We start from the raw sequence: 21,764 nt of genomic DNA, 5'->3' as shown, positions 1-21,764 counted from the left end.
AAGAAAAAAAAAAGAAAGCTGGAAGTGGCTCTGTGGCTTAAGTGGCAGGGTGCTAACCTTGAGCAAAAAAAAGCTCAGGGACAGTGCCCAGGCCCTGAGTTCAAGTCCCAGGACTGGCCAAAGTGGGGAGGGGGAAGAGTAGCATTCTACCACTTGAGCTACAGTTTCACTTCCAGCTAAATTTCTGAGTAAATAAATTTCTGAGTAATTTATTAGAGATAAGAGTCTCACAGAGCCAGGCACTGGTGGCTCACAGATGTAATCCTGGCTACTCAAAAGGCTGTGATCCTCAGATCACAGTTCAAAGCCAGCCTGGACAGAAAAGTCCATTAGCCTCTTAACTCTGGAAGTGGCATTGTAGCTCAAAGTGGTAGGGCACTAGCCTTGAGCATAAGAGCTCATGGACAGTGCCCAGGCCCCAAGTTCAAGCCCCATCACCAACAATAAAAAACAAGAGTCGGGGCTGGGAAGGTGGCTCAGTGGTAGAGCGCTTGCCTTGCATGCCTGAGGCCTTGGGTTTGATTCCTCAGCACCACATAAGCAAAAAGAAAAAAGCCGGAAGTGGCACTGTGGCTCAAGTGGTAGAGCACTAGCCTTGAGGTGAAGACCTAAAAACAAAACAAGAGTCTAATGGACTTTCCTTCCCCAGCTGACTTTGAACCACAATCCTCGGTTCTCAACCTCCTGAGTAGCTAGGATTACAGACATGAGCCACTGGCACCCAGCTAGGCTCTGCTTTTAGAAGAGATAGAGACAAAGGGTAAGACAAAGAAGACTAAAAAGGAAAGAAGAAAAAAGAGGAAGAAGAAGCTCAGAAAAAAGCAATAAGGGAGAAGAAGAATAGATGAAAAGGAAAAAGGAATGAAGCTTATATTGCTAACCTAGATGTAAACTGCAAACTCATTGAAAGTGGGGCCAGTAACCTGTACCATTTTGAGACTGTAATAGATATATTTCATGTGATGGCTAGCTGACGACACCTTTTCTGTTGATACAGATAATAATAGCAAGTATTTCCACAGCACTTACTCTCTCCTGAGATATTCGGAGGCACTGCACAGCCACTGTAGTTTGTTTAATTCAGCAAATTGAAGTAATTTGCTCAAACTCATTTATTTAGCAAGTATCTGAGCTGATATTAGAACCTACAGGTACTTACAGCCTCTGTGCTTTGTTGTTTTGCTTTGTTTTGTTGCTGGTTTGTTATTTTTGTTTTTGTTATTTTGTCTTGGGGCTTAAGCTCTAGGCCTGAGTGCTATCCCTCAGCTTTTCAGTTCTAGCCCTCTACCACTTGAACCACAGTGTCACTTCTGGTTTTCTGGTGGTTAATTGGTGATAAGAACTGGGGCTGGGAATGTGGCTAAGTGGTAGAGTGCTTGCCTTGCATGCATGAGGCCCTGGGTTCGATTCCTCAGCACCACACAAGCAAAAAGGAAAAAGCCAGAAATGGCACTGTGGCTCAAATGGTAGAGTGCTAGCCTGAAGCTGAAGAGCTGAAGGACAGCACCCAGGCCCGGAGTTCAGGCCCCACAACAGGACCCAGAAAAAAAAAAAAAGTCTCACAGACTTTCATGCCTGGGCTGGCTTTGAACAGTGATCCTCAGATCTTAGCCACTTGAGTAGCTACAGAAAAGTGTTTGTTTGGGAGAGCCAAACTGCTGGGCCCATACTCTAGAGTAGGGTTATAGCAAGTAGCAGCTCAAACTAATGACAGAGAGAGATTTGATAGGGAAGAGAGAGAGAAAAGTGTAACTGGAACAGATGAGGAAGTGATCTCAGAGCCTGGGGGACCTCCTGCTGACCCACCACTGCCTGTGACCGGTCACCTGGAGGTTACAGATGCTGGGCGGGGACTTCTAGAGAGGGCTGAGTAGCAGTCTTGCACTGAGAGAGAACAAAAGGGAAGGGGTCTACATGCAGTTTCCCAAGGAGATAAAGCAAAGGGAAAATTAATATTACCATGCAAAATACAATATTTATTTTTTAGTGAACCTTACCATGTGCCAGGCACTGTGCTGCTGGCTGGTTTGCATACATCTTCTCCTTTAATTCTTGTTCTTTGTGTGTGTGTGTGCTAGTCCTGGGACTTAAACTCAGGGCCTGGACCCTGTCCCTGACCTTTGTGTTCAAGGCTAGCACTCTACCACTTGAGCTATAGCCCCACTTGCAGCTTTTTTGGTGCTTTATTAGAGAGAAGAGTCTCACAAACTTTCTTGACTGGACTGGCTTTGAGCCATGACCCTCAGATCTTAGACTACTAAGTAGCTAGGATTATAGGTGTGAACCACCAGTGCCCAGCTTTCCTTAAAGTCATAACCTTGTGACCTGAACTTCAGTGCTCAAATCTATAAAAAATAAAAATAATAAAAAAAATTATTGCCTGGCTGGGACTATGACTTTGTGATAGAGTGCTTGCCTAGCATGCTTGAATCTCCGGGTTCGATTCCTTAGTACTACATACACAGAAAAAGCCCAAAGTGGCACTGTGGCTCAAGTGGGACAGTGCTAGCCTTGAGCAAAAGAAGCTCAGGGACAATGCCCAGATCCTGAGTTCAAGCCCCAGGACTGGGGGGGAAAAAGTGCCTTTGCTGGGTACCAGTGGCTTACACCAGTAATCCTAGCTTCTCAGGAGGCTGAGATCAGAGGGTCAATGGTTTGAAGCCAGCTGAAGCAAGAAAGGTCCTGGGTCTCTTATCTCCAAAAAAAAAACAACTCCCAAAGCAGGGCTGTGGCTCAAGTGATAGAGTGCTAGCCTTGAGCACAAAAGCTCAGAGACAGCACCCAGAGCCTGTTTAAGCCTCAGGACTGGCAACCCCCCCCAAAAAAAAAAATCAGTTCCTTTTTTCACAAGACAACTAGGGCATAGAGAATTCAGTTACCTTACCTGAGATCATGCCACTTTTGAGTGCTAAGTCAGTTGAACCAGAAAGTCAGGCTCCAGAGGTGAAGCACTAACCACCATGTTCTGTCCCGATAATGGTGAATTGAGTCTTATTCTTAGCTAGACCATTATGGAGAGGGAAGTGTGACTTGCTCTTCTCTAACATAAAAGGAATCACTGAAGATTGTCAGCACTCAAGCAGCCTTTATTCACCTAGTAATAAGATAATAACCTAACCACAGAACCATACTGCATGTCCCCTTCATTTTCTCTTTTTGATTGAGGACCATCTTTGTTCTTTCCTTACTCCAGAGTTAGAAGAGTCTCAGAGAAAGTGCCCACCGTGCTGGTATAAGTTTGCCAATACTTTCCTCATCTGGGAATGTCATCCCTACTGGATAAAGCTGAAAGAGATTGTGAACTTGATTGTTATGGACCCTTTTGTGGACTTAGCCATCACCATCTGCATTGTTCTAAATACACTGTTCATGGCCATGGAACACCACCCTATGACACCACAGTTTGAACATGTCCTGACTGTAGGAAATCTGGTAAGATGGAGTTCTTTCTCCTGATGTTATGATTTGAATATGTTCTGCCTATACCATATCATGTTCTGTATGGGAAGCCGGAGTTTAGTTGACAAGAAAGTAATAGTTAATTGGAAGACAAATGTTCCCACATATGCCACAGTACCAGCTGCTTCTGCTTACTGTTGTGATCTCTTGGCTGTTTCCTCTTTTCTGCAGAACTTTGAAGACGTCATTTAGGAGCTATTGGCAGGAAACCAACTGTGGTGACAGAATGGGAGACAAGGGACAGTGGGTTGGTTTCAGCACCCTGAGCCAAGGACTTCTGGGGGTTTTTTTTGTTTTGTTCATTTTGTTTTGTTTTTCATTCTATTTCTCACATGGATTCCTGCATTGCTCCAAAAAGTCACTCCCCTTTCACCTTAAGAACAACCACTCCAAGATAAAGAATCATTCTAGTGTATTAATCTCTGTGTGGTTGCTGCATTGTTGGATCATACTTATCCATATGGGAACTATTTATGGGAAGTTTCTTAATTCCACTGTTTTCTCTCTACATCCAAATTCTGGGCCATCATCCAGTTTCTGCCATTAGTTAAGCTATGCCAAACATATTTTAATGTTAGCTTCAGTCATGTATTTATTATGTTATTTAGAAGATAAGTATGCAGTTTAAAAAAACACATTACATAGTGTATCCTGAAGTCAAATAGTTATGATTGGATATGATCTGTTTTCCTTTAATACAAAAATCAGAAGGTAATTAAATTTTGATCCATAGTAAGGAGTTAGTTGGAAATAATCCTCTGTCGGGGTAGGGAATGATTTTTCTGTCAAAGGCTATTTGGATACATAACATCATTTTCAGGCCATATAAAAGTACCAATATAGGCAGTCAACATAAAACATACTTGTCTATCCTATATGTACCAAATGATTTCGTGGGCTTTATATGGTCCAAGACTGGATCCTCACTCCTGGGCCTCATTATTCCTTAGGAGTTGCACCATGAGAACTATGTTCACATTTAATTTCAAAATGAAATGCCCAATGTTTCTCTCTCTCTCTTTTTCTCTCTCCCTTTTCTCTCTCTCTCACTCACTCACTTAAACACATGCACATACACAATTTCTACCTTAAGTCTTAATAACTAACATATTTAAATTTGTTCTTATTCTGAAAACATTTTCTTCAGCACAGAATTCCTTAGCTTCCATGACCTTAATGTTACAGGTTATATGTCAGTTATTTTGTAGAATTCCCTCAGTTTGGGTCAGTGTGATCTTCTTCATATTACACATGGCTTACACATTGGTTGGCATATCACTTGAGTTGGGCTATCTTGTTCTTATTGCATTTTCCATTTGTCCCCTGGCTGGGTTTGATCACTTGGTTAGGATAGTATTTATCAGGCTTCTCCTTGTATAGTTACTTTTTCTATAATAAAAAAAATGCTATTCACAAGTTAAATGGTAAACCCTTTGTACAACTACTTAAAAATAATAAAAATACAGGCTGGGAATGTGGCTTAGTGGTAGAGTGTTTGCCTGGCATGCATGAAGCCCTGGGTTTGATTCCTCAGTAACACATAAACAGAAAAAGCTGGAAATGGCACCATGGCCCAAGTGGTAGAGTGCTAGCCTTGAGCAAAAGAAGCTCAGGGACAGTACCCAGGCCCTGAGTTCAAGTCCCAGGACTGGCAAAAAATATATACATATAAAATTTCAAAAATGTTATTCATTGGGCTGGGAAGGTGGCTCAGTGGTAGAGTGCTTGCCTCACATGCATGAGGCCCTGGGTTTGATTCCTCAGTACCACATAAGCAGAAAAAAGCTGGAAGTGGTGTTGTGGCTCAAGTGGAAGAGCTCTAGCCTTGAGCTGAAGAGCTGAGGGATAGCACTGAGGCTCAGAGTTCAGCCCCACAACCGACAAAAATAAAATAAAATAAATGTTATTCAAAAGCTGGGTGCTAGTGGCTCATGCCTGTAATCCTAGCTAGTTAGGAGTCTGAGATCTCATGGTTCAGAGTCAGCCTGAGCAGGAAAGTTTGTGAGACTCTTATCTCCAATTAACTACCTAAAAACCAGAAGTAGAGCCGTGGTTAAAAGTGGAAGAGCTCTAGTCTTGAGCAAAAAAGCTCAGGGATAGCGCCCAAACCCTGAGTTCAAACCTCATGAGTGAAAAAAAAAACAAAAAACAAAAAAACTATTTAGCCAAGAACCAATCTCTCACACCTGTAATCCTTGCTACTTAGAAAGTTGAGATCTGAAGATCACAGTTTGACGTCAGACTGGGCAGCAAAATCCTTAAGACTCTTATCTCTAATTAACCACCAAAAAGCCAAATGTAGAGCTGTGGCTTCAGTGGTAGAGTGCTAGCCTTGAGCAAAACCAAGCACAGGTAGTATCCAGACCCTGGGTTCAACCTCAAGGACCAGAACAAAAACAAAATGCTACTCATTTATTCTGTCTTTGGAATTATAATTAATACGTATCTTTAGGGAAGATACTATCTAAATATCCCATTTAACTTTTATTCTTTTATTTATTTCAGTATAGACTCATAGTTTCAGCCTTTTTTTTCTTTTTTCTTTTCTTTTCTTTTTTTTTTTTTTTTTTTGCCTGTCCTAGGGCTTGAACTCAGGGCCTGAGCACTGTCCTCAAGGTTAGAGCTCTACCACTTGAGCCACAGCACAACTTCCAGCTTTTCTGTTTATGTGTTACTGAGGAATCGAACCAGGGCTTCATGCATGCTAGGCAAGCACTCTACCACTAAGCCACATTCCCAGCCCCTGAGCCATTTATTTTGATGCTTAAACTACCTGATTTAGCCATCAGTCCTTCAACCTGGTTTCTATGTCTTGACAATATCCTCATCCCTTTCTTGTTTTCTGGTATCACAAGATATTCCAGGCTAGTTTTGCATTTTTTCCTGGAATCAGCCATTCTCAAGAAGTCCTCATTCTTTTATGGAAAATAGTATTTTAATGTCAAGATCTAGAATCTGAGTGTGATTACTGCTTGGAGAAACATACAGCCTTTTCAGTAGGGAGCTCCCTGGCTGTATGTAGTAACAAGCTTGAAGGGATGCTCTCACCTCCATGCAAGTCCTGCACACAGGGTTCTTTCTCCTTTTCTTTTTTTCCTATATTTGTAGCTCCCCATACCTGGAACCTTAAGTCATACATGCTACATGCCCCCTCAGCATCTTCACCACTACCCCCCATGGATGCCTCTCAAACTTCTCAGCCTCTGGCAGCCCATCCCAGGCCCCCCCACATCCTTGTTTTCCTCTACCCCACTTGACTCTTGAAACATCACAGGGAGCCCTCTCCTGCATGGAGCTCTCCTCACTCTACAGAGGCTTTTCCCAGCACAGAAGCTCTCCTCATTCTGCCTGGACCCTGACTCCTATGCCAAGGCACTTCTCTGCACTCTGCAAAGGCCACCACCTGTCTGTGTGAACACTGTCCTCACCACGCTCCAGGAGCTCTCTCTATAGGCCTCCCCCCCCCCCTGGTTCAGTCCACATCCTCCTCATTCTCCTGGACACTCATGTCCCTCAGTGGGCCACTACTCTGAGTGGTCACCTGCCTTACCCCATTCAGGCTTTGATACCCACATTGAATCTTCCTCTGTGGGGTCCCTTCCCACCCCACTCATGGATTCTCCTCTGTGTGGATCTTTGCCCTGCTTCTGCTCCCACTCTGCCAGCAACCATGCTGCTTCCAACATGTACCTCTCCCGTCCCACTTAGGCCCTGTGCAGTGTGACCATTTTAAGCATTTTCAGCATTGCATCTTTAACAACCCTTGCTAGAGTGTGTCCCAGAGTGGACACCTCTCCTTAGTGCTGATAGCCCATGCCAAGCTGCTTCTCTACAATGGAATCCTTGTCCCTCCTCAAGTACCAACTTCCCAGCTGGGGCTGCACCCTACTAGGTGCCCTGCTTCCCTCCTTAGCTTCTAGCACTTGTATCAGGCTTCCTTCCAAATAGAACACAGCAGGATTTTTGTTTTTTATCGGTCATGGGGCTTGAACTCTGTGCTTGAGTGCTGTCCCTCAGCTCTTCAGCTCAAGGCAAGCACTCTGCCACTTGAACCATAGTGCCACTTCTGGTTTTCTAGTGGTTTATTGGAGATAAGAGTCTCACGGACTTTCCTGCCTGGGCTGGCTTTGAACCTCGATGCTCAGATCTCAGCCTCCTGAGTAGCTAGGATTACAGGCGTGAGACACTGGCGCCTGGAAAAACCTACCTGGGCGTCGGTGGTCACACCTGTAATCCTAGCTGTTCGGGAGGCTGAGATCTGAGGATCACAGTTCAAAGGCAGGAAAGTCCATGAAACTCTTATCTCCATTAAACCACCCAGGAATATGGAAGTGGAGCTGTGGCTCAAGTGGTAGAGCACTAGCCTTGAGCTGAGTTCAAGCCCCACAACCAACAAAAATAAAAGGCCTAATGGATAAAATATTATCTCTAAAAATGTAATATTCAGTTCAAGCCCTTGTGTGGGTAACCTAGAATGAGGCTAATGGTTATTACAAACACCCTGGGATTTGACCTTTTCCCCCAGCATGCTACCTGAAATGCTATGGCCTGAAAGACAGAAGAAGTGGGAAGTGGGAAGTGGGAGGTGCTGTCAGACAGAATGAGAGATAGGAAGAAGTCATTCTTGCATGCAGTAAGCTCTAAACCCAACATTTACATTGTTATCATACTGAAAAAATCAAAAGGAAGCACCAAAATCTCCAAAATTTACTGGATATACTTATCCAGTAAAATATTTGGGCAACAAATGTGAGAATTAGGAAGACTGTGTAGCAACATAGATGAAATCATGGTAAATAGGAAAGTTAGACCCATATGTATATGCATTTGAAAAACTCAGGATATATGTAAAAATGACAATTATGTATAAAGTAATGATTTTTTATAATATTCAGTAGTTTTTATGGCTTAAAAGGATTCTTGCAATATATGTCTAGGTTTGGGAAGACATGTAATACCAAATCACAAATAAAACAGTGTATTTCTAAAGCCAGAAATAAATGGCTCACTATACTTCTAGCTACTCAAGAGGGTAGGATCTAAGGATTTGTGGGATTTTTTTTGGTGATTTTTTGGGGGTTTTTTCTTGGTTAGTTGTGGGGTTTGAACTCAGGGCCTGGGTGTTGTCCCTGAGCTTTTTCACTCAAGGCTAACACTGTACCACTTTCAGCCACAATGCCACTTTTTTCTGGTGGTAATTGGAGTCTTTCTTGCCTGAGCTAGCTTTGAACCTTGATCCTCAGATTTTAGCCTCCTGAATAGTTTAGGATTACAGGCGTGAGCCACCAGCACCCCGCATTGAGATTATGGTTTGAAGCCAGCCTAGATAGGAAAGTCTGTGAGACTCTTGTCTACAATCAACTACCAAAAAGGCTAGAAATGAAGTTGTGGCTCATGATTGAGTGCTAGCCTTGACCAAAGCTCAGGGACAGCACCCAACCCCTGAGTTCAAGCCCCAAGATTGGTTTAAAAAATAACAACAAATCATAAAACTGTGTATTTCTGATTTAATTATGGTATGTGTGACCTTTTTCTGTAGGTTTCATTTTACTTTTAAATGACGTATAATTGTACATGTTTATGGGATACAATGTAATGTTTCAATACATGTAAATATTATGTAATGGTCAATTTAGCATAATTACCATATCCCTTGCCTCCATCATTCATCTTATGTCTGCGATGAGAACATTGAAAAATCCTCGCTATTTTGGAATACAGGATACATTGTTGGTAATAATAGTCACTCTACCATAAAAATAGAGCACCAGAACTTCATTCTATCCAAAGATTATACTCTCTGATCATTCTGTCCCACCCTCACTCTCTGCTCCCTTACTCCCTACCCCTTGCTCACCCAGCCTCTGTGGCCGTTAGCTATTCTCTGTTTCTATGAGACTTATTTTTTTAGAAAAGCAATCATACCAAGCATATACATTCAGATGACTTCTGGCCCTTTAAAACAATCAGGCAGCCTTGTGTACTGTTAGCATTGCTTAGATAGTTGTTGTTGTTGTTGTTGTTGTTTTAAGTACCCTTTGAACAGCATGAATTGGGTGGTTCTAGTAACAAAGATAAAGACCTTGGGCCTAAGGACTTCTGTAAAAGGATACTGAGGCTTTCCTGCCTTGTGTTAGGTGCTCTTAGGACATCTGGCTCCTAGGTTTCTTGGACATGTTGTATCCCAAGATGATAAAAGCATCTTCTCCCTGTTATTTCTTTTCTTCACCACCTGCCTTCTTCAGGTTTTCACTGGAATTTTCACAGCAGAAATGTTCCTGAAGCTCATAGCCATGGATCCCTACTATTATTTCCAAGAAGGTTGGAACATTTTTGACGGATTTATTGTCTCCCTCAGTTTAATGGAACTGGGTCTAGCAGACGTGGAGGGGCTTTCGGTGCTGCGATCTTTCCGATTGGTATTCTATATTTCTCCAATTTCTTTTAACATTTTCTATCTTGCAACTATGATAAACAAATTTATATCAATTAATTAAATGTTGTAAAAAAAAAGTCTGAAATACATTCTGCTTCCAATTCCACTTAGTCATTTAGCTTATTTAGCCACTAAAATACTGAAAACTTTACTGCTAAATGCATATTATAGGAGTTAGTTTTTACAATTAATAAGCAACAAGGAGTGAGATTGATTGGAATACAATGTAATCATGTGTGGAGGTGTAACAATGAAATCCTCCCTGTAACTAATAGAAGCTAATAAAAAGTCAATAAACAACAGTATCTATATTAGGGAAGTTCCTCAGATAGTAGTACCTAATCTAAACAATGAAAGATTTCCACCTTTCTGAGGCCAAATTTGGATTGTGAGCTATTTTCCTTTCTTTCTTTTCTTTTTTTTTTTTTTTTTTTGGTGGTGGTGGTGGTTGTGGGGCTTGAACTCTGGGTCTGGGCGCTGTCATTCAGCTCTTCAGCTCAAGGCTAGCACTCTACCACTTGAGCCACAGCACCACTTCCAGCTTTTTCTGTTTATGTGTTGCTGAGGAATCAAACCCAGGGACTGATGCATGCGAGGCAAGCACTCTACCACTAAACTTTCCCAGCCCTTTGTGAGCTATATTCTTATCTGAGAGTCCCCCTGAAATAGCAAGAAGTTCCCTTGAGTCCAAAGATGGCTTTTCTCATTTCTTCTGTTGTGATGACCCCATCCAGAAAGTAAGAATAGGATAATTTGTTAAATTATATCAAGTTGTTGAGTGCTGGCCTTATTTTCCATATCATTAGCTAAGAAAGATTTTTATTAATGTGAATAAGTTAATGTTTGAATTACTAAAATAATAGAGAGCTGAGTTAATGAAATTTTGAGAGAGTCTCAGATAGGCACAGATATAAATGACTTCATAGTAAGTCCCAGTAGGCTGAGGTACCCTGGGGGCATCTAACTTGACATTCACTGCTGCTTCCCTACCTTTGGAACTAGCTTTGCTTTCCTTTCCAGATCAGGAAAATACTACAGTCCTTACAGCCCAACGTATTTCAGGTTTTTTCATTGGGATATTCAGAGACCGAGGAAAGAGAATTAGAATCGAATGCATCTATTGGTGAAACAGAGATCTCACTGGGTCCAAGTCCCAAATAACATCTGCCTAATTTCTGAAACTTCTCTTACTACTGCTTGCCCACCCCATCTCCAAGTGTACTTTTTGAAAAATCTTTTGTTTTCTCAAGTACATGAGGAAGGATTGGAAGACAAAAACCTTAGAACTAATATTCTGAGTAAATTAGTAGCTAGTCAGGGAAAGCAACGTGAATGTCTCAACTGTGCACAGAAGGCAACACCTGGTAAATCTGGAACTCTCAGATAAGACTCAATAGTGGCTTGAAACAGAGGTCCAGATCAGTGCCAGGGCTATCTTATCAGAATTCCTGTTCTGTTAGATGTCAGTTATTTGCTAATTTATGACACCTAACAGTGATCTTTTGCGATCAGTGTAATGGCCAAGCCACCACGGTTTTAATGCATTATAATTCTGTCAGATCATTCTGAATGGAATCATTCATAACAGAACAGATATTCTTTTTTTTTTTTCAGTCCAGTCGTGGGGCCTGAACTCTAGGCCTGGGCGCTGTCCCTCAGCTCTTCAGCTCAAGGCTAGCACTCTACCACTTGAGCCACAATGCCACTTCCGGCTTTTTTTTGCTTATGTGGTGCTGAGGAATCAAACCCAGGGCCTCATGCATGCAAGGAAGGTGCTCTACCACTGAGCCACCTTCCCAGCCCTAGAGCAGATATTCTTGATAGATAGGAACTAATAACAGTACAGCCCCTGTTCATAAAATGTTTGATATGTAGAACTACCTCTACTTGGGAGTTGTACTTTTCTTTCATGTTATTCTGAGTATACCAGAAAGTTTCATGTCAGCCATTGATTCTTTTGTTACCAGAAAACAAACGGAGATTTGGAAAGCAAAATGGAAATACTAGAAAATTTTTAGAAGAAAATACTTTTTTATTGTCTTTATAACATTTATCTTTTAGTTTCCTACAGACTACATTTTCTTTGTAATATCCCTTGAGACATTAAAGGAGAAGTCAGTAAAAGTTACGTTCATGTATGAGTTTTTTGGGTTTTGGTTTTTGTTTTTTTCCAGTCCTGTGGCTTGAACTCAGGCCTGGACACTGTCCCTAAGACTCTTTGTGCTATAGACTAGTGCTCCACTACTGGAGCCACTGCACCACTTCTGGCTTTTTCTGAGTAGTTTATTGAAGATAAGAGTCTCATGGACTTTTCTGCCCAGGCTAGCTTCAAACTACAGCCCTCAGATCTCAGTCTGTGGGTAGCTAGGATTATAGATATAAGCCATTGGCCCCTGGCTGCATGTACAAGTTTTTAAAAAGTAAATTACTGTAACCCCTCTATATATCACCCTTACAATAAAATAAAAAATATTTTTAAATAAAAAAGCAGATTGACTCAGGGTTTCTAATATAAAGGACTGCATTTTTTTTTTTAAGATCTTGGCTCTAAATTTTTCACTTACTGTGAAGTTAATCCATTTTCCCTTATATATGTCTCAGTTTCTTCCTTCTATTCTGGGATACTATAGGAAGTTTTGAGAGGAGTCTTCAAATAAATACCTGCCAAGACTAAAAAAAAACAAAAACAAGTATTTCCCAAGCCTTCTAAATAAATATAAGCTGATCTTGTTAATTTTGTATTTTTATTTTAACCATATGGTGAAAAAAATGATCGGATATCATTTAGTTTTTGTCTGTGTTCATTTTTGTTTTTCCCTTAGCTCCGAGTCTTCAAATTGGCCAAATCCTGGCCCACCCTCAACATGCTGATCAAGATCATTGGCAATTCAGTGGGTGCCCTGGGCAACCTGACCCTAGTATTGGCCATTATTGTCTTCATCTTTGCCGTGGTGGGGATGCAACTCTTCGGGAAAAACTACAAAGAGTGTGTATGCAAGATCAACCAGGAGTGTGAACTCCCTCGATGGCACATGAATGACTTTTTCCATTCCTTCCTCATTGTCTTTCGAGTATTGTGCGGGGAGTGGATTGAGACCATGTGGGACTGCATGGAGGTGGCAGGCCAGGCCATGTGCCTCATTGTCTTCATGATGGTCATGGTTATTGGCAACTTGGTGGTTAGTACTCATTTTTGTTCTTTGCCTTGTACATCCTATCCCTGACCCAGAAGACTGGAGGATTACAATCTGAGGCTGGCCTGGGAAAAGTTAGCACAAGACCTTATCTGGAAAACTAAAGGCAAGAGGGGTAGAGGTATGGCTCAAAAATGGTAAAAACAAGTGCTTAGCAAGTGCAACACTTTTGAGTTCATTTTTGAGTGAAGGGAGGGAGGGAAGGAAGATGGGCACTAGTGGCTCACACCTATAATCCTAGCTACTCAGGAGGCTGAGATCTGAGGATCAGGGTTCAAAGCCAACTGGACCAAGGAAGTCCATGAGACTCATATCTCCAATTAACCTCCAGAAAACCAGAAGTAGAACTGTGGCTCAACGTGATAGATCACTAGCCTTGAGCAAAAGAGCCTGGACAGTGCCCAGGACCTAAGTTAAAGCCCCATGACCGGCCAATAAAGAAGGAAGAAAGAGAGGAAGGAAGGAAGGCCGAATCTCAGACCTTCCACCACCTCTGGTGTCCTCAGTAGGCCAGGGAAATGGAGGAAATGCATACTTTAACAAGTATCCTGCCTTAGGAGATCCCTGTGCATGCTGAAGTTTGGCATTACAGTAGCCTGGTTCAGACTTTATCAATCCATACCTGCTTCAGCCTCGTAACTTCCAGTCTCCTTTGTGTGTAGGTAACAGGGATAATTTTCTCAAATCTGCAACTGTTTTATTTATACTCCAACAGTGGAGTCAATAAAATAAGATTCAAAGCCGTTGGCCAGGACTTTAAAGTCTCTCCAACTCCATTTTGTCAGCCAAATAGTTTTTTAAATTTTCCGCATGGACCTGATAACCCAGATACTTAAGAGTTCTTTTACTATATCTATGTCCTACTGTGTGCACTATGTTATCTCCACCTAAAACCTGACAAAGTAGGGACAAGGGGTGCCTCTCCCCCTTTTCAAAAGTAGAACTAAATATTAAAAGTAATCTTCATGTCCAATGTAATAAAATAGGAAAATTAAACAAAAATAAATGAAGCTTGTTTCTGATAGCTTGACACTTGGCTACACAATTGAACATACAATTCACTATCTGGCTGAAGTTTTATTTTTCTAACTTTTTTGAGACAGTATCTCACTATGTGGTTTTAAACTCCCAGGCCCATAAGAAATGTACTCATTATCTTGCCCATGTAATTGTAACCCCTCTGTATAGTATTTTCACAATAAAAAAAAAAAAAACCTCCCAGTCTCAACCTCCTGAGTGGCTTTGATGACAGTTACATTCTGTCATGCCCAAAAAAGTTATTTCATTTCTATAAATGTTAGAAAAGCAAAGATACACACTTCTTTTTCTTTCATTTGTGGTACTAGAATTCAACTTATAGTCTCCCACATACTCAGCATGTGCTAATGTGCCACGAAGCTATGCCTGTAACTCCCAAATTCATTCTCTAGTCATTGTATGGCTTACTGACATCCTAGTTGTTTTTGTTTTGTTTTTTGGTCGGTTGTGGGGCTTGAACTGTGGGCCTGGGTGCTGTCCCTCAGTTCTTTAGCTCAAGGCAAGCGCTCTACCACTTGAGCCACAGTGCCACTTCTTGTTTTCTGAGTGGTTTATTTGGAGCTAAGAGTCTCATTGGGTTTCCTGCCTGGGCTGGCTCTGAACCTCGATCCTCAGATCTCAGCCTCCTGAGTAGCTAGGATTACAGGCCTGAGCCACCAATGTCTGATACCTAGTTGTATTCTAACATGGCTTCTCTAACACATCTACTGCTCAGGAACACATGACATCTGTGAATTCTTTGCCCCTCCCGGTAATCCATGTCCAAACTATTTTTTATTTTGGGGTAATTTTCTACCAAACTGAGTATTGTCTTGTTTTGTGTGATTATGAAAAATAATATTTTAGAGTACATACATACAAATACATAACTAATAGAGCCAGGAAAAGGGATGCTATACTCTTTATATTAAAAATAAATCCAGGGCTGGGAATGTGGCTTAGTGGTAGAGTGCTTGCCTAGCATGCATGAAGCCCTGGGTTCTGTTCCTCAGTACCACATAAACAGAAAAGGCCAAAAGTGGCACTGTGGCTCAAGTGGTACAGTGCTAGCCTTGAGCAAAAAGAAGCTCAAAGACAGTGCTCAGTCCCTGAGTTCAAGCCCCAGGACTGGCAAAAAATAAATAAAAATAATCAAAGTAAAACCAGATCATAAGCAATGACTTATGCCTGTAATCCTAACTTTTGGTGAGGAGATCAGTAGGATTGACGCCCAAGGACAGCCTGTGTAAAAAGGAAATGAAGGTCCATCTCAACCAACAATCCTGGCATAGTAGTTCATGCCAGTGGTCCCAGTTATATAAGAGGAATAAGTAAGAGAATTGTGGTCCAGGCTGGCTTTGGGAAACAACTTAAGACCCTGTCTCAAAGATGACTAAAGCACAAAGGGCTGGGGGCATGGCTCAAGTGGTAGAATGACTGGCTGGCAAGCACAAGTCCCTGACTTCAAACTGCAAAACAAAATTCCCATATAAGCTCCCCCCCCGCCCCCACTTCGGTCATGGGGCTTGAATTGTGGGCCTGGGTGCTGTCCCTTAGTTCTTCAGCTCAAGTCTAGCACTCTACCACTTGAGCCACAGTGCCACTCACTTCCGGTTTTCTGGTAGTTAATTGGAGATAAGAGTCTCACAGACTTTCTTACATCAGCTGGCTTTGAACCACAACCCTCAGATCTCAGCCTCCTGAGTAACTAGGATTATAGGCATGAGCCACCGCCACCCAGCTCCACATAAGCATTTAAAATACTATATGGAAGGGGGAAAGAAAAACAAAATCTACACACACAGCAGAAACTCTGCATGTGTTGTAAAAACTTTCTCAGCTTCCAGTTTGCATCCTATAATGGTGTGGATAACTTTTCCTAATACCATTCTGCACTTGCTCCCCTCTTCTGATGCTGATGATGTAGGTGCTGAACCTGTTTCTGGCCTTGCTTCTGAGCTCCTTCAGTGCAGACAACCTAGCAGCCACTGATGATGATGGAGAAATGAACAACCTGCAGATCTCTGTCATCCGAATCAAGAAGGGTGTGGCTTGGACCAAAGTAAAAGTGCATGCCTTCATGCAGGCGCACTTTAAGCAGCGGGAGGCAGATGAAGTGAAGCCTCTGGACGAGTTGTATGAAAAAAAGGCCAACTGTATTGCCAACCACACTGGTGCAGACATCCACCGAAATGGTGATTTCCAGAAGAATGGCAATGGCACAACCAGTGGTATTGGCAGCAGTGTGGAGAAGTACATCATTGATGAGGACCATATGTCCTTCATCAACAATCCCAACTTGACTGTGCGGGTGCCGATTGCTGTAGGCGAGTCTGATTTTGAGAACCTCAACACAGAAGATGTTAGCAGCGAGTCCGATCCTGAGGGCAGCAAAGATGTAAGGTCCCAGCCTAGAAAAAACTGATTCTATGTAGAGCCAACCTGGGAGCTTGATGGAGTGATCCACCAAGTTGGTTCACTTTAAGAACCATCTATATGCTTCACTATCACTCTGGGCCTTCCCTTGATTCCCAAACTGCCTGGGATGTACCTGGCTTAGCACGTGGATAAACTTCGCATCGTTCCCTGCCATCAAGTCTACCTGATCTATAACCCTGAGACCAATTTAGGATCACATTTGTGTCACTGTCTTCCCTAGATGGGTTTTGGCATTATATCCTCTCCAGATACAAGTTTTGAGGGCCCTAGAGTTAAAATTTGCCCATCATAAATTAGAGAAGCTGCAATAAGAATTGTGGGGAAGAAACACAGTAGTTTCCTCCCTCTCAGAGGTGGGATTATGAGTGGATGTGCCCCTACAGAGCTGCTTGATCTCCCTTTTCCTTCCCATCTAGAAACTGGATGATACCAGCTCCTCTGAGGGGAGCACCATTGACATCAAGCCAGAGGTAGAGGAAGTCCCCGTGGAGCAACCTGAGGAGTACTTGGATCCAGATGCTTGCTTCACAGAAGGTGAAAGAGACAAGGGGAGGACTGGGCATGTGGCATGTGTGCTGTTCACAGACACATCTGTAGTGTCTTTCAGAGCATCCCCATCTCACCATTTTGAAGAAAGTTTATATCGTTTCCCCTGCTCAACTTTGCATATAACACTTTCTTTGTACAATTTTTGTGCGTTGTTCATCTTCCCTGATATCAGCTCTAACACTGCCATTAGAAAGGCCTCTTGTATCATGCTGTGCCTGCCTCCTGACTACCCTCTTCTCCCCTCCCTGCTTCTTCATAGGGCATCTTTCTGGCTCCAGAGGGCCTTGCCCTTAGCCTTTGCAGCATAGCCTCAGCCCTGCTACCCTCCATTCCTGACTCAGACATGCCAAGTCAGCCACTATCCCTGCTACATAGCAGGTGGGGCAGCACCTGGCGGGGCCTGGGAGAGGGCAGGTCTGCGCAGGTCAGTTACCACAGTCTCACCTGCCTCTCCTGCTGCTGCCAGGTTGTGTCCAGCGGTTCAAGTGCTGCCAGGTCAACATTGAAGAAGGGCTAGGCAAGTCTTGGTGGATCCTACGGAAAACCTGCTTCCTCATCGTGGAGCACAATTGGTTTGAGACCTTCATCATCTTCATGATTCTTCTCAGCAGTGGCGCCCTGGTGAGGGCCAGAGGAGACTGTGATGAGGGGTTGGCTGGGGAATGGAATAAAGAGACCAGTGTTAAGGGGTTGGGTGGAGCTCAAACTCAGCATCTCTGAAAGCACAGATTGGCTGTTGTCCCCAGACCGATGACCTAGTAAAGTGTTTTGGGCTTGTGTTTTGAGTCTTTAGGATTAGAACCCACACTTATCCATAGCCAACCATTTTTAGACTTTAGCCTAACCCCACTCAAGCCTAAGACCCCCTTTTTCCTAGGATGAGTACATAGATTACCACCAGATTCTTCCTGATGTGCCCCATCCTAAGACCTTTCTTAGATGAACTTTTCTCTCTCAACACCCCAACACCTCTTATTCTTCATGTTTTGGCTACCCAAGATAGGAGCTGGTGATGTTTCTATACCCAATCCTTTCAAGCCTAGTGGGTGTGAAGAACCCAGGACATGGCATATATTTGGATTTAGGTCTCTGATGCTCAGGTTTTTATATTCGCCTTGTCCTGAGTCTTCATCATTCATCTGTGAGACATGCAGGGTGCTGAGCACAGCTCCTCTCTGCTTTGATTTCAAATTGTAAATGTCTGTATTTAGGCAGGCACTCAGGGCTCACACCTGTAATCCTATCTGTAATAGGCAGCTGCTGCCTCTCTTCCAGGCCTTCGAGGACATCTACATTGAGCAGAGGAAGACCATTCGTACCATCCTAGAATATGCTGACAAAGTCTTCACCTACATCTTCATCCTGGAGATGTTACTCAAGTGGACAGCCTACGGCTTTGTCAAGTTCTTCACCAATGCCTGGTGCTGGCTGGACTTCCTCATAGTGGCTGTACGTGTCCTACTTTCTATTTCTCACCCTTTTCAGGCTGGACCTGCCTGAGCTAGGTTATTAGTCAATAGGCAGACTGATGTAGACTTGGGTGAAGGTCATCTCAGGGCACCCTGATCTTAATTTGGGGATGGGAATTCTGAAGACCCTACAGATACTCCAGGGACTAACCAACTCTTTACTCAGGTGGGCCTGGCTTAATTTAGATTCAGGGATTTAGGAATAGAAAGAATCATTAGCTTCAAAATCTCTTGAGTGGTATCAGAGATTCATGCTCCAAGCCAATAAAAAGGCAGCTGCTGGCAAAAGGGGTGAAGGGATAAGGTAGAGGTGCTGAGATGAGGTGAATGGGGTCTGCGTGGCTCTCCTGGCCTCCCATGGATACTTCCCATACCCAGCCTGAGCAAGTCACTTGCTCAGGTATTTCTACAGTGATTGCCCAATAACAACCCCTTTTTCCCTCTAGGTTCCAAGATCACCTCCAGAGCTTGCTGTCCATGACTCCCCATGTTATTTTTCAGGTTGGAAGCTATATCGTTTGTAACTGTCTCACCCCACTGGCACTTGCTCCTTCTTGACTGTACTAACACTGATTGTTCTTCATTTTGTATAATAACTGTAGTTTTTTTTCTTCTAGCCAAATCAACATTTAAAGAAACAATGAATGGTAATTGTGGGACCAGGGATGTGGAGAATTCAAATCCTGCTGCGTGCTAAGAAATGTTGTGAAAGTGGTGTGGATAGAATCTGGGTCAGTACATTTAGAAGAGAGGTTTCGTAGACTATATGGTGAACTGCCTATAGAGGAGAGGACCTCTAGAATGTAGGATAAAGCAGTATGGCACTATCTCTATCTCCTCTTTCTTCCCTCCCCCTTCCATTTCTCAGGTAACAAGAACCCAGTACTCTGAACCAGTAATGATTTCTGCTCTATAAATGTGTTCCTTTCCCAATACATTGTCTGCACTCCATGGTTAGTGACTGCTTCCAAGAGCAATCACTATCCCCATTTTCATCTCCCATTCCCAAAAAAGCCAGCCTTACGCCTGAATGAGGTGATGAAGCCACCCTGTGCCATTAAGATGAACCAAATAGGTATGGCTCCAGAAGGACCAGAAATGAGACTTTGCAGGCAAAGTCTCAGGAGCTATAGATAGTAGGAAAGAGCCCTCCCTCCCTCTGACAGAAAGCTGCACTTCAAAGACTTAGGCAGGATGAGGAATAAGCCCCAGAAATCTAGAATCAGGCTGGGCCAGCTGTCTCTGTAGAGAAATTAACACCAGAGTCTTCATTTCACAGTAATTTCTAGAACCACCTAGAGTGGGAGACCATCATTTTCTGAACTTTCGAGCCACCCTAGGGAAGCTGTGATTTGGAGCAAAACTTCCCACCATGACCTTTCCATCCACTGAATCACTCTCTTCCTCTTCTTTCTGGGCTGAGGTACTCAGAATCCAAGGCCTCTGCTACCCAAGTAAGCCACAAAGAACATTCACAATCCTACATATCTCCCTTTATTTAGCCAACCTTTTTATCACTTTTTAGACTAGGTAAAAGTAGATGGAAAGAAATGACATATATGTGACCAATTGACTACAACTTATCTGTCCCTTAGTTTGTGGGAATTACTGGATTATTACATTGCTGTGGTGCCTAACAACATATCCAGAGAATGCGTCTGTAGCAGTGTTGGTGAACAACATAAATTGAATACCATACTTTACATAGAATTGTCCAAGAGCCAGAAGGAATCAATCACAGAGGAACAGACAGGCATAAACCCTTAAAGGGTTTACATTAGGCTCGATGGCATCCCTGGCCTGATTCTAGGCAGCAGTAACCCAGCATTGTGGGAACAAGGCTCTCCTAGGATCCTTCATTCTATTGACTTCTTGTCTCCAACAGAATAGTTTATTTATTCTTCACTTATCCGATGTTTACTGAGCTACCCACAATCTGAAAAGTCTCATGCTAGGTTTTCCTGCTTTATAAATGTGTCCTTTTCCCAACTCATTGTCTACAGTCCATGAATAGTGATTCCTGTTGTTTGTGGATGTTTGAGCAATACAGGCACTGTCAGATATGAACGCTTCTCTAAGGGCCTGAAAAGATAGACTCATTCGCAAAGAGCTGGAACATGAAGCAGAGTATGAAGTGGGGAGAAAACAATAGCTGCTAGGGTTGCCACCTGTACCAATTACTTTTCATCACTAACCATATATAAATTTAAAGAAGAAAAGATTTATTTTGGCTCACTGTTTCAGAGGTCTCAGTCCATCATGGTGTGGAGGATGTATTAGAGCAGAGCAGTTAACAATATGGCAGCCAGGAAGCAGAGAGAAGGACTACAGGAAGGGATTAGGGCAAGATATAGACCCCAAGGGCACACCAGTCACCACCTTCCTCCATCTAGAGCTGGCCCTACCCCTTCCTTTTACCATCTCCCTATAATACCATCATATTATGAATCTATCAGGGAATTAATCTCTTCATTAGATCCCTCAAATCAAATCTTCTCACACCAGCACAGAGGTGTACTTTACTAATATAGATCCTTGTTAATCCAATCAAGATTGGCTGTCACACTACCTTTTTAGTGTGAGTAGAAAATAAGGCTTAGACTTGACACTTCTACAACTAGAACTGAGCAGTATGTCTGATCCTTTTAGCATTTTAGAACAACAAAGAGGTTTGAATGTTAGGTCCTAATTTAGCACCATCCCTGAGAGATTCTCTTTCTCCCATTTTAACCATTAGTGATTTTATGCCTGAGTCTGACATTCATCTCCATGTTTATTGCCCTAATGGATATTTGTTCTTTCATTTTGTCTCTTAAAACTAACAAAATCCGAGGAATGAGCCATGTGAATTCCCAAATTTTACTTTTCTCTAGTCCTCTGCTACACTGGAGACTATGTCCTGTGAAAGAATTTTTTTTTCCAGGAAAGTTTCCTCTGTTGTTTGTGGTGAACTGACATATCCTTTCCAGGAATGGGAATATTGAGGTCCACAGAATATTCAGGACCTCAGACTACTGAAAGCATTCTGTTTGAAAATGTTAAATTCTTTTGAAAAAGCTACCCTGTGTTTTTCTTCCATACTTGCAGCTACAGATGTCCTGAATTTTGATGCTTCAGTTCTTTTTTTTTTTTTTTACGGTTGGGCCTTGAACTCTGGGGCGGGGCCTGTCCCTCAGTTCTTTAGCTCAAGGCAAGCGCTCT

General features: G+C 42.6%; 1 protein-coding gene across 3 annotated transcripts in view; it reads left to right on the top strand.

Moving 5' to 3' along the window:
* The window catches only part of Scn8a (sodium channel, voltage gated, type VIII alpha subunit), a 124,991-nt gene that overhangs the window by 79,382 nt on the left and 23,845 nt on the right, over positions 1–21,764 (top strand). For all 3 annotated transcript variants that reach the window (XM_013018727.1, XM_013018726.1, XM_013018728.1), the window contains exons 13-19: positions 3,194–3,432; positions 9,705–9,878; positions 12,718–13,074; positions 16,034–16,504; positions 16,962–17,079; positions 17,561–17,715; positions 18,370–18,543. In XM_013018727.1, the coding sequence (XP_012874181.1) occupies positions 3,194–3,432; positions 9,705–9,878; positions 12,718–13,074; positions 16,034–16,504; positions 16,962–17,079; positions 17,561–17,715; positions 18,370–18,543 (1,688 nt within the window). The remainder of the gene's footprint in view (positions 1–3,193; positions 3,433–9,704; positions 9,879–12,717; positions 13,075–16,033; positions 16,505–16,961; positions 17,080–17,560; positions 17,716–18,369; positions 18,544–21,764) is intronic.

Source organism: Dipodomys ordii, unplaced genomic scaffold, assembly GCF_000151885.1.
Source record: "Dipodomys ordii isolate 6190 unplaced genomic scaffold, Dord_2.0 Scaffold42, whole genome shotgun sequence".
In the NCBI taxonomy this organism is placed as follows: Eukaryota; Metazoa; Chordata; class Mammalia; order Rodentia; family Heteromyidae; genus Dipodomys; species Dipodomys ordii.
Note: the sequence above shows the minus strand (reverse complement) of the source record. Positions and strands in the feature narration are given on the sequence as shown.